General features: G+C 31.3%; 1 protein-coding gene across 1 annotated transcript in view; it reads left to right on the forward strand.

Moving 5' to 3' along the window:
• The window catches only part of LOC115885228 (pleckstrin homology-like domain family B member 1), a 185547-nt gene that overhangs the window by 117665 nt on the left and 54100 nt on the right, over positions 1 to 13782 (forward strand). Inside the window, exons 6-8 of the mRNA XM_030904064.1 lie at positions 4247 to 4483; positions 7618 to 7852; positions 9111 to 9255. Coding sequence (XP_030759924.1) covers positions 4247 to 4483; positions 7618 to 7852; positions 9111 to 9255 — 617 coding nt within the window. The remainder of the gene's footprint in view (positions 1 to 4246; positions 4484 to 7617; positions 7853 to 9110; positions 9256 to 13782) is intronic.

Below are 13782 nucleotides of genomic sequence, written 5' to 3' on the forward strand. Positions count from 1 at the left end.
TATTGACGGACCCGATTTTTGATGCGAGAGGAGACTTCTAGAGAGTATAATATTATTTGGTTTATAGAAAACTAACTAATCCGGCAATAACTTCGTACCGCCTAAATCTTGTGGTACGGATTACTTACTGACCGAGTGATCTGGAATGATTGAGACCAATCAATTTGACAATTCTTGTCATTAAATGACAAAAAGGTAGAAAACAAATTTTGTTTTCTACCTTTTTGTTTACATTTCGATTCAAGTATTATTTTTCAGTTATATTTTTCGATTCAAGTTGTATATGCTATTTTCCATGAATTTATATTCTGTAATCTCTAGTATGTCACTGATTTGCAACTCATTAGCAGTGGAAATCAGTTATTAGAAATAAGCTCTAAGCGTGCGTCACGTGAGCTGTCTATTGCCGAAGATCGCGGAGTTCTAAACCTAATTTGTTTAAAAATTATTTTTTTGTATAATCCTTTGTGAATTTTTTCGATATCTTAATAGTTATTCTGCTATTCGAGGCGGGGACGTATACAATAATTCAGATTGTTAAAATCGGTCAGCCGTTCTTCAGGTATAAATGGTGTAACAAACCCGAGCATGTTTTATATATTTAGATATAGGGACCAAATCCAGTTGACAAGAGCAAGACAAGTTCAAACTTACTTTAGTAACTTTTTACTTATTTTAGTAATGAGCAAATAAAATAATTGCAAACGATGGGAAAATAATTTTTATTAGAAACTAGTTGAAGCCTGGCGCATCCGCCACGATATCAGGAAAAAAATATTTTTTTTTAATAAAATGAAAAACAAAAAATCCGGCGACGACAGTTTTTAGAAGAGCCAATTAGCTATCTTTTAGTAAAAAAAGCAACTTTCTAGAGCAAGTCGTTACTTCAGTAGAGACGACACAGATAAACATTATCATTTTATATTATGTAAATGTTATACAATGGGAAAATAATTTTTATTAGAAACTAGTTGAAGCCTGGCGCATCTGCCACGATATCAGGAAAAAAATACTTTTTTTTTATAAAATGAAAAACAAAAAATCCGGCGACGACAGTTTTTAGAAGAGCCAATTAGCTATCTTTTAGTAAAAAAAGCAACTTTCTAGAGCAAGTCGTTACTTCAGTAGAGACGACACAGATAAACATTAACATTATATATTATGTAGATGTTTGTTCGAAAATTTGTCTCTTTTAAATCATCTTCGCCATTTTCAACTTATTGAACCATTTCCAACTATGGTATTGCCTATCCCACATGTTTAGATACTCTTTGTAGTTGTTTATTATTGGCTATATAGGCCCATTGTTTATTATTGGCTGTGCTAATTTCCTAATATCATCATTTCAGGTTTGGTCTTCCTCTAGGTCTCTTAATTCCTCATGAGTACCATGCTGTAATTTTTGTGGTCCATCTGTTGTCCGTTCTTCTTGCCAGGTATCCTGCCCATTGCCACTTGAGGGGTTTGATTCTGTGGATGATCTATTACCGGGGTCTTTTGTCGTGTCCACTTAATTATTTTACGGTCTTTCTTGGTTATTCGCAGCATATTTCGTTCCATTGAGCGTTGAGCGACCTGCAGTTTTCTTATAATATTCGTTTTAAGAGTCCAGGTTTCGGATGCAGTGGTCATGACTGGTAGTACACATTGGTCGAACGTTTTCTTCTTTAAATTAAGTGGCATTCTAGATTTGAATATGGTTTTTGAGTTTCTTCCATAAGTACTCCATGCTAACTTAATTCTTTGGTTGATTTCTGGTAGTAAAGATCCCGAGTTGTTTATTAGTTGTCCCAAATATATGTATTCTTCTTTTCCAGTTTTATGTTATTGATTAAAATGTACTAGTTCGTTGTACATCACTTTAGTTTTTGTTAAATTCATTTTACAAAAACCTACTTTATAGCTGGCTGTATTTAGTTTGTTAATTTGTGTTTGTAGTTCTAATTTGTGTTTCTCTCTTTTGAGTAAATCTCGATAATTAAAAATAAATAGCTCTAAATAAAAAGTATTTTGTAGAATGTAGAATGTTTAGGAGGGGAGCTAATCACCGCGACCTTACAGATCTACTGTGTGTTCCCCTTTCTTCAGTTATACCGAGCTATAACTCCATCATACAGTCTCGGGGCTTTTAACAAAAGCCAGTATCTGAGACGGCTCCACAGAGACCAGCTTTCCATCATCGACATCAGCCGTACCAAAAAAGTGTTTTTATTATGTGGTCCAAAATTTTTAGATCGTGCATAAGTTTTTTTTCCTCCACCAAGCAATTTCTGTTTTATCCGTAGGAACAATACAATTTTGCAAATGTATATGCTGTACGCCTGTGTTTTAGTGTTTTTTTACGACTGGAGTCCGAAGTTTATGTTATTAACTAGTATAGAAGAGGGTATAAAATGTTTTATATTAGTAAAATGGAAAAAGGCCATACTGGATATTTTTTTATTATGCCTATTAAGCAGAATTAGTTTTAATTTAATATCATCTGTAAGAACCAACCTTAAACATTTTTTCTATATTTTCCGTGACGATATTTTACTAAAGCTTGGTGTGTTCTAAGTTATATATTAATAGTTAAACATATTCACATAGACAGTATACAGTATACAGGGTCGCTGTGTATGGAAATGGTCGCATGTATGGAAACGGTCAATTATTAGGTAAAATATAGGAGGTACCGCAAAAAATTAAATATAAAAGTAATAGGGTTTATAAATATCTTTTAGCGGGTAATAAATTTAAGTATACAGGGTCGGTCCTAAAGCTGTGGCACGTCAAAGTTTCATTTTTTTTAATGGTATATATTGTATATAACCTGTATATTATTGCATATTTCGGTTCATCCTTCAATTCTAAGCAAAAATCGAAATACACACAATGTACCTCAAACCAACCGTTTCCGAGTTATTGACTTTTGAAAATATCACTTAAACAGTTTTATTTAATTAATTTCGATATGTTCAGTTTCATTTAACGATGCCATTTTGCCGAAACTGTGATACTAATAATATTTGACATCACTTCTCAAGTTAGCATTTATAGATCTATGGTATAAAATGAGAGTATATCAAGTCTGGAAATTACAAACTTTTCGTTTAACATTTCAATTCTTTAATTTATATACATTGTGTATTACGATTATTACTTAAAATTGAAGGAAGAATTGAAATATGCAATAATATACAGGGGGTTACATTTAAAAAAAATAGTTTGATGTGACATTTTTTTTATAAAAAAAAGTTTGATGTGACACAACTTTATGACCGACCCTGTATACTTAAATTTGCTAGCAGCTAATAGGAATTTAAAAACCCATTACAACAGTATCACAGTTTCGGCAGATTGGCATCATTAAATCAAACCAAACACATCGAAATTAATTAAATCCTGAGAATATATAAACAAGGATTAAATCGAATTGTTTAAGTGATATTTTCAAAAGTCAATAACTCGGAAACGGTTGCTTTGAGGTACATTGTGTGACTTTCGATTTTTGCTTAGAATGAAGGAAAAATTGAAATATGTAATAATATACAGGGGGTTCTATTTAAAAAAATGAAACTTTGATGTGCCACGACTTTATAAACGATCCTGTATATTTCAATTTATTACTCGCTAATAGATATTTAAAAATCCTATAACTTTTAAATTTAACTTTTTGCGGTACCTCCTATATTTTACCTAATAATCGACCGTTTCCATACATAAAAGCGACCTTGTATAAAGTTTAGACTGTTAAGGCGGGATAACACGGTCAAAGTGTACTTGGACCAAGTCACGATGTCTCTATTATAAAGTAGGTAGCAGTAAAGTATTATATTGTTGCGTATTGATTCCGTGGGTCCTTAATTTAAAATACACGATAAAACTAATTTATTATAATAAAATAATTATATATTATTACATATACATTGGAATATATTGTGGACACAAAATTTCGAAACCTTCGTATAGTTTCCGAGATCCCAATGATCACACTTGAATTTGAAAATACATATTGAAGCATAGCAGTTTTAATAGAAGTTTTAATAAATAAAACCCCCACTCTATTATTTTTGATTTATTTAATTTTGTATTTCTTCTTTATATTTGTTGTTAAAATTGTCAATCCTTCATTTTCAATCTTAATCATTTTAATTTTTGAGAATTATTATATCTTACCAAGTTTTTTTTACCGTACCCTGCGTTTATAAAAAATAATATTGACCGATTAGTTCTTTATATTCAATTTTATTTATCTTTTTTTCAGGTGACGAACCGCCTTCTAGCATAATGACGAAAGTATCAAAATTCGAATATTTAGCCGCTCAGAACCTGAAGAAATCTTACTCTCCCAAAGTCTTCACTTCGAATATGCCTACAGTGAATGTTCCAGTTAAAGACGTTCTAGGAAAGGATATCGATAGCCTTAGGAAAAGCTTGCCACAAAGCGCTATTAATTATGTAGAACTCCACCCTAACGAGAAACAGCAAAACAAAGTTGCAGGTAAATTATAATAGAAGTGGATTATTTTGTTTAGCATTTAGTGCCTTTGGGTATAGCGAGGGGAGAACTACGTAAAATCTGTTTTTTTTTATTAAGTAGGCTAATATACAGTATGTCCGCGGATAGTTTTTACAACAGAAAATATTTTTTTATTATTAGTAATTATTAGTATTAGTAACATTTGAGTCTCAAAATGTTACTAATAAAAATGTTCCTCTTATAAAGAAGATCCCAGGACGTACTGTATAAAAAACTGAGGAAAGTCTGTTCAACGAGTCAGACAAGATTTCGACAGACAACATCCAAAAATGACAGAAAATACCATTTACCTGTGAATTAAAATGATAGATACAATTGGCACTGTCATAGATGCTTCTGTTGGGCAAACTATAGGCGCATTCTCACGACTCGTGTACCTACTTCACAATTATTTGATATTGGAATATACTCTCCATGTCGTGAGAATGATTTCCTTGTGCAATTATTTGTCACTCGTCGCGTTCCCTCTCTCTGTCGGCAAACATAGCCCGAGTCAAAAGGATCACAATTATTCGTATACTTGCCAAGTGTAGACTTTGGCCACCCTTAGCTATACCACAGGCTATACTTGCCGAGGCGCAAAAAAACGACTGCGTACTAGTTAATAATAATAGTACTAATTGTACTGTTATAGCGTATGTCTCGTTTATTTCCGGATCGTAGTGTTTTTCGGGTTAATTGCGGATAATTTAAAACGTTAAAACAATAGATTATATAATATCAAATTTACATTAATAACTTCAATATTGACGACATACCTAAATCGTTCCCACAGCAATAAATGGAGTGGACAAATGAAGACTACACGAAAAAAAAACCAGATATGTCGCATTTTCATAGAAATTAAGATAGCGATACAACTTTATAGACAAATGTTAACGTCATTCGAGAAAACAGAAAGCAATAATACGCTTAGTTCCAGATATATTACAGCTTGGTTATTTTGCCGTACAAGGGAAAACCAGAGTAGTCCACGCGTAAATGGCAAAAACCAGAGATGTCCTTACGCATGGGCGACAAGCATGCATCTTGCAATTAGTATTACATGTAGTAAATTTTTATATTCTAATAAAGACCTACTTAAATATTTATTAATTTTCTTCTTACAACAAAAAATTTTAAATTTATTAATTTTAAAATTAGTATAGATTTAGGTTTTATACAAACAACCTTTAAATGGGCATCCCTGGTTTTTCCCCTGTTATGGCGATCATTAACAATATTAATAATTCAGAATTGGTAGTAATATATATTTTTCTAATTATTCAACCGAAAATAATATATTTCTTTAAAAGCACTAAATTGCATTTTTCTCGGCTCCAATTAAAATGGACAAAGCTGGTTTCTCCCGTGTAGTCTTCAAATGATGCTGTTTTGGAATTTATGGATTTATACGAAAATGAGCCCTTCATATGGATGGTCTAACATTAAGAAGATAGAAATCATATTGCAGTGTACAGGGTGGCTCAAATTCGTCGCTCATCATTGGGATTTCGAAAACCGTAAGAGATACAGGATCGGTTAAATGGAGGCAAAGTTGCGCAATTTGATCCTCAATAAAATGCCGTATTGCATTTTTATTTATTTTTTTTTTGCATAAAATATTCTGGTGATGGAATTTTCTGTACGAAACGTCGGCAAATATCAAAGTGACTATATATAGTGTTTTAAGAGTGATGAAAGGATTGCATTAAATTGAAAAAAAAATTAGGTCCGTATTTAAAAAAATTAAGTTGATGATGGTCGCCAGAAGCCGAAACGTCAGAGTCAATATTTAATCACACAGAGTTATAGAGCAGAAAAAGTGGCCATGAAAATGTGTTTTTCATTTTAAGTTATCTTAAGAAATAAAGCCAAGAAACAATAGAAAACAAAATTGAAAATTCCGTTTTTTTTTTCGAATATATTCTGAAGTATTCGGAATTTTTCAAAATGCAATACGGCATTTTATTGAGCATAAAATTGCGCAACTTTGTCTCCATTTAACTAATCCTGTATCTCTTACGGTTTCCGGAATCCCAATGATGAGCGTCGAATTCGAGCCACCCTGTACAGTAAAAGAACTTAAAAAGCAACTAAATTAAAAACTGCAAAAAAGCAACAAATTACTAGCAACTACAAGGTCGGACCATGGATGCGACTATACTGTTTACTTGCCAAGGATTTAAACAATGTTTGTGCTGGCGTACATGTTGAAATGAACACGTCGTGTGAGCGCCACACTTGCCAATGTTGTTTACAAAGTGGGGACAAGTGGGGATACTTGCCAAGTACGCAAATATTGGCGTACTTGCCAAGTAGACGAGTCGTGAGAGTCCGTCTTATAATATGGTCATACCAAATAAACTTTTACTCGCGTGATTAAGCTTGACGTGTGCAGCATTGCTGACTTTTACATATTTCCTTTTGATCAAAATATTTCAAGAAACAAAAATGAAGTCATTATAAAAATATAAATAATAAAAAAAATATAAATAGTTATTGTTTACATCAACGAAACTCACCGCTCTAATAGCACTTAAGGGTCATAGGGGTCATTACTAAAGTTTCCCCGTTAAAAATATTCTAATAAGGTTGCGATGAGTCTCTTACAACGGCTATTAAGCTGCTTCGGCATCTTGTACACTTCGCACTAAAAACGGACAAAACAGAACAATTTTCGAGATCTGATTGTAAAAGGACTGATGGTCTGATGGTTAAAAAAAATTAAGCTTAAAATATCGCAACACGATTCATAAAACCAAATCAAAATATCAGGAAATAAGTAAATAAATGTGGCAACTTGACATTTTTTCCAGCAGAGCTACCACCTGAATTGCCAGCGGGAAATTTAAATTCCAGTTACTCAGCCCGGCGCCGAATATTTCCATAGTTGGCAACAATGAATTTAATAATGATGCCGTAAATAAAAGTTTATTTGGTATCGCTTATAAATAAAGATATGTAGATAATAAGAAAGTATTACAAACTCTGCCTTACCACTTCTAAGGTGCTATACAACGAATACGCTATACAAGGAACAAGAAGAACTATTATTTATTACTCTCAATACTTACTTACCGGTGAGTTTAAAATAAAAATGTAATTTGTTATAGGTCAAAGCATATTTTCTAAGAGCCGGCAGCCTCAATACGTCAACGTTACAGTAAACGAAACAAAGAATATAAATAATCGAGTTATAATTTATGAAAATGGATCAGTCTCGAAGAACCCCAACGTGAATTTCGACCACAACGACCTAAACAATAAGCCAGTAACGAAAAACGTAAACGTTAACAGAGTTAACTGTCCTAGTCCTAGTTTTAATAGAAATCCTGCCCAGTATTACAGGTAATGTATATAATAGAGGTATTAAGTTCATATCTATGATTAAGTTTGATAAAGTGTCAAACTCAATAATAGACAACTCTGTGCATAAATGACTAATAACCTAATAACTTTGCTATACATAGTTGTTATTATACCTATAGTATATTTTATAAACATAAAAAGTGTAGAGATTTTAATTTATAATGACTTGTTTGTATCTTATTTTTATACAGGATGTTCCAAACAAAAATGCATGTTCAAATTTCAGGGAGGTGATTTGTTATAAAAAAAAGTTTCTATCTATAAACATGGGTGCGGAAATGCCTAGTTTTAAAGATACTACCGTATCTTCCTTGCTGAATCATCCCTGCTTTTGTTAGACTATGTATATCGAAATACAATAGAAATGTGGTACCGCATACAGTATATCCGGATCGTCTTTAGGAGGATTTTTTTTATTATCAACAATTTGAATTCGGTAATTCCATAAATTTAATTTTTTTTCTTCATATTTTCGAGAATGATAAATAATATTATAATATGAATGATATATAATAAATGTAATTTCAGTTACTAAACGGATAGATATACTGATTTGGTCATTTTAGAAGTGTTGTCTGAATTTTAACGTGTAAGACAGAGAATAATATAAATGGCCAGTTGACAGATAGAGAGACAAAATCAAAAGCGGCATACAGTGTTGCCGGTTTTTACGTTTGTAGGAAAATTTGTGTAGAAAAAATATTATTTTAAAAACTTTCATGTACACTACTGAAATAAAGATAATATATATCTAAGCTAAATATAATCTATTACACTATCTCTATCTTACTTTCTTAAAAATATTTGTACTCAAAACTTGTTAAAATAAAACAAACAATTTTCAACAATTTTTTTTTCAAAACATAAACTAACATAATGTACTAAAGTAAACATAAAATAGTTAAACATGTTTACCGCTTTCACCGATATTTTTTGTCCATAAATATTTCTTCATTTTATTTTCTGCACATACGAATGGGAGTAGCGAAAGACACAGATTAACAATTTTTTAAAGCATTGTGGCAATAGAATATTTTTTAGATTTTGAGTTTGTTATGTAAAAAAAGAGAGGAGTGTCCTCTGGAATAGAGAATGGTTGGCAACCCTAGATAGAGCTGCACAATCAACAGTCTTAATAGATATCTAACAACATTTATACAAATTTTTAATAACCATTACTTATCATTACTATGAATATTGTTCAATATTTCTGACATTTTTATGTTTTTTTTTACAGAAGTGTTACTCCAAATCCAGTTTCCAATAATGTTAAAGTAGAACATAGAAGAAGTGGCTCAATGGGCGAACTACCATTTAATTTTGTAGAAGATATAGAAACGCTTACGTCGCGAAGCCAGGAAGCTGAAATTAGACGAAATCAGGTATTAATTTGTTCCTTTTTTATTAATTTTTCTATCTAATTATTTATTCTTTTTTCCTTTAATAACTTGTTTACTGGTAATAATATAAGATGACGCAGGTGAGTCTTATATAACAAACATTTCATGTTTTGTAGAAACTATAAAACTTTGCGTAAACCCGGTGTTACACTACGCGTGTGTTTTTAACGGCACCGGCACGTACTTATACACTATCTTGTGGTAGGGTTTACATTATGCGTTTTTGCTGCTGCAGTAAATACAGATACTGTGCCGGCGCGGCGCTACGTTTCGTTAAATTGTGAGAGCGCCCACACCGGTGATGCGGCAAAAACGCATAGTGTAAAGGCAGCTTTATATACACGCGAATTGCGAATATTGCAAAATAAAAACGTCTTTTATTTACGTAGTTCGTATAATAGCGAAATTCGCAATTAATTCTAGGGATATTTGTGTTTTTAAACACATGTTGAAAATGTCACTTGAACGAAGAAGTTTATTTTTGTCTCCATCCAGTTGTCATTTTGGCATATACATAGGTTTATTTCACTTCTTTTTGGCGTAGAAAACGATCTATTGCTGTATATTTATTAATAAAAAACACCATAAATAAAATACACACAACTGTGAAAACATCAAGGAGCACAGTCAGCTGTTTCACAAGATAGCTGCATCACAATTTAGTGCAAATAAATGGGAATTGACGAAAAAAAATAAATTAGATTGTGAAAAAAATAAAGTATGTACCTAATAATGATTATGTACAATTTTCGCGACAATTTTTTCATAGCTTTTCAGTTTCTTCCCTATTAAACATAGAATACTTAAACAACAAAAATAAAAATTCTTTTATACGTACGAAATAATATGTCGTGTCATCGAAAAAAAGGTCGCTTAGTTGGCTTGGAAATGACGATTATTAACATTTACCATAATATTTTACATATGAAAAAAAACATCGATCTTCATTTCCAAGCCAACTCTGACCCCGTTCTTTGTTTAATCATATAATATTAAATTGTTTAATGATACAAAATCCGTATTATTAACGTACTGTACCCAAAATCCGTAAATCTACGGATTAATTAATAGTTCTGGCAACACTCCCTCCGGCAATCACTCACTCTATCGACTAAAATCGAGATTCGAAGGGGGTCAAAAAATGCAAAATTTTCAAATTCGCCCTGTATTTCACGAACTGAGAAGACTAGGACAAATCGGTGTATAGCATCTTTAGTTTTATAAAAGAAAGTAGCACGTGATCTGAAAGCCGTATCTTTTTACCTCTACTCATAAACGAGAAACTCTGTAGGACACACGCAAATGGACACATACAAAATAAGTATTATTAACGTACTGTACCCAAAATCCGTAAATCTACGGATTAATTAATAGTTCTGGCAACACTCCCTCCGGCAACCACTTACTCTATCGACTAAAATCGAGATTCGAAGGGGATCGAAAAATGCAAAATTTTCAAATTCGCCCTGTATTTCACGAACTGAGAGGACTAGGACAAATCGGTGTATAGCATCTTTAGTTTTATAAAAGAAAGTAGCACGTGATCTGAAAGCCGTATCTTTTTACCTCTACTCATAAACGAGAAACTCTGTAGGACACACGCAAATGGACACATACAAAATACGTATTATTAACGTACTGTACCCAAAATCCGTAAATCTACGGATTAATTAATAGTTCTGGCAACACTCCCTCCGGCAACCACTTACTCTATCGACTAAAATCGAGATTCGAAGGGGATCGAAAAATGCAAAATTTTTAAATTCGCCCTGTATTTCACGAACTGAGAGGACTAGGACAAATCGGTGTATAGCATCTTTAGTTTTATAAAAGAAAGTAGCACGTAATCTGAAAGCCGCATCTTTTTACCTCTACTCATAAACGAGAAACTCTGTAGGACACACGCAAATGGGACACCCTGTACACTAAAGGTTGGAAATGAAATAAAAATAAAAAAATCAACAACATTCAGAAAGAAAATTAACTCCACTGTATTTGTTTCTGGGAATGTATACACATATTTATTATTATTTGTTTGCTTAAGGCATATTTAACATTTCCATTCAAGTTATTTGTAACAACGAAACAATGCTCCCTGTTATCGTACTAACGACACTTACCAAAACATCAGAACAGTTCTAACTAAATTTAACTTAAACATTTAGTTCCTAGTAGCCGAAACAACAATAACATGAATTTAAAAATACCTCTATTTGAGAATAGACAACTAGCTAGAAGCATAAATAACCCACTTTTTCAGCCATGTTTCTTATCTTATCGTAAATTGTTATTGACAACAATTCCACTTTTATTAAAAAATGCTATAGCACCGTATGTATACTACCATCAAAGTAAATGTATAAAATATATAGATACGTACGTATCTATATATTTTTTTATTTTTTTTTATATTAAACTCTAGCCTTAAAAAGTATTACTTCATTAATAAACATAAAATTAATCAGGTGTGAGTAATAGTGATAAGTTTATAATTTTTAAGGTGACTTAATTAGAATGTAGAGAGGTAAGCAAAGCCTATTTAACTTTATGTTTTTCTCTTAATAAATAATGCATCTAGAGATTCTATAGTATCCTTATAATATTTTATATAATATTCATATAAATTCACAGTAGTCGAGTATTTTTATAGTATTAATTTAAACAGAAAATATAAACAGGGTTACCTAGTTATTTTTACAAATATATCTTTAATATACAAAAATTGATATATTATTTTACTAAGAATTTAAAACCTGATATAACTCATCTATTCTTGTAAGTGAAAACATTATTTAAGCAAGGTGTGGCTCTATTTAATAAGTAGGGTTTTTATGTCCAGCGAAACTATTCTGTGGAAGTTTTGAATAAATTTTCACAAAATATATCTTTTTTGTTTTCAAAATAAAACAAGGCAAGCTATTTTTGCTCTTCCCATTTATTTGAAAAATACTTTAATTTTTTAACGACAAATTTGTATTTCAGTTGGTAGTTAAGAGATTTTTCATTAACACGATAATCATACAGTGTCAAAAATGGTTTGGAAATCAAGATCGATACCATTTTATATATAAAATTATATAATGAAAGCCATCGATTGTCGTTTCAAACCGTTTTCCCATCATTTGGTATATTAGATTTGTTTTAATTTTGACCTTTTAATACAATCTGGGATTTTTCACCATATTTTGCTCAAGTTTTGAAACACAACATAATGAAATAAAATACGTTTTAACTAGTAAAGTTAACAGCATAATATTAAGTCAAATATTTAACACAAATATCACTATTATTTTTTAAAGATGTGTATAATATGTCCAACGAGAGGGTATACAGGGTGGCGCACCTCCTTCGCCTCGGTTGATTATACGAAAACGAAAAGGTGTAGAAACAAAATATTTTATGGGTATATGTGGGGAGACAATATGCACAATTTAAAATTATTTTGAAATATACAGGGTGTTTCAGAACTAAGATCCATACCAAAGTTATATTTTTTCTTATGGAACACCCGGTATTTTATTTCATTTTTGAACTCGTGGGCCCAAAAAAGGCATTTATTATAAGGATTAAATATGTTTAAAATCTTTGGTTTTTGAGATATTTAAAGATATTTAAATTTGCATGCTACTATAGAATAGATTATTAACACCCTGTACATTACTTTTCAGAATTAATTCTTGTGCTGAGTTTAAAGGTAAAGAAATAAACTTTACTGGAAAGTGTTACTTCCTTAAATTTATACAGGGGTATCAAAAATTGCTGATTTAATTTAAGGATTTATTTTACATAAAAACCTCGTTATTTCAAATACAACACCCTGTATTTTTATAATAAATTGAAGCAGATTCAAATGCTCTTTCAAACTATATTAGAGTTTCCTATACCTATCTAGCTCAGATTTTGAATAAAGAGCAATTTTTCAATAAAATCGCAACCAAAAGAGCTAGTGTCATCATGGCAGGTTTTTTGTTGACAGTTAGTAGCTATTTTCAAAATCGAAATTAGTTTATGTATTTATTTAAATTTATACCAGTTTACTTTTACTTAATTTACCTACAATAGTTTAATAAATAATATTTATTAAATATGTATTTATTATTCTATCAAGAAAAACGAAGAAGTAGTTCTTCGATTTCTATAAAAGAGATAATTACGGCAAATTCATTTTATTCACTTCCAACGACAGGTTTCTGCCTCTAACAGGTTTTTTATAAACCACATTACCAGCTCTGGTAACTCTGAGCTGCTCTCAAATAGAGCATGTAGTTTTTCAAAGGAACGCTTATCAGGAAGATTCCTATTTTTGGATACCTTTGAGCATAAGCTCTTGAGGTCAAGAAGCAATTTTCCTAACAAAATAAAATCATTAGAAACATATCCATTCGTTCCGCCAGCAGATATTGCTTTATTTTTCTTGATAAAATAATGAATACTTATTTATTAAACTATTATAGGTAAATCTAAGTAAACTGTTGTAAATTATAAATAATAATGTCCATAAAGTAATCT

Source organism: Sitophilus oryzae, unplaced genomic scaffold (genome assembly GCF_002938485.1).
Source record: "Sitophilus oryzae breed Bouriz unplaced genomic scaffold, Soryzae_2.0 scaffold_377_pilon_pilon, whole genome shotgun sequence".
Classification (NCBI taxonomy): domain Eukaryota; kingdom Metazoa; phylum Arthropoda; class Insecta; order Coleoptera; family Curculionidae; genus Sitophilus; species Sitophilus oryzae.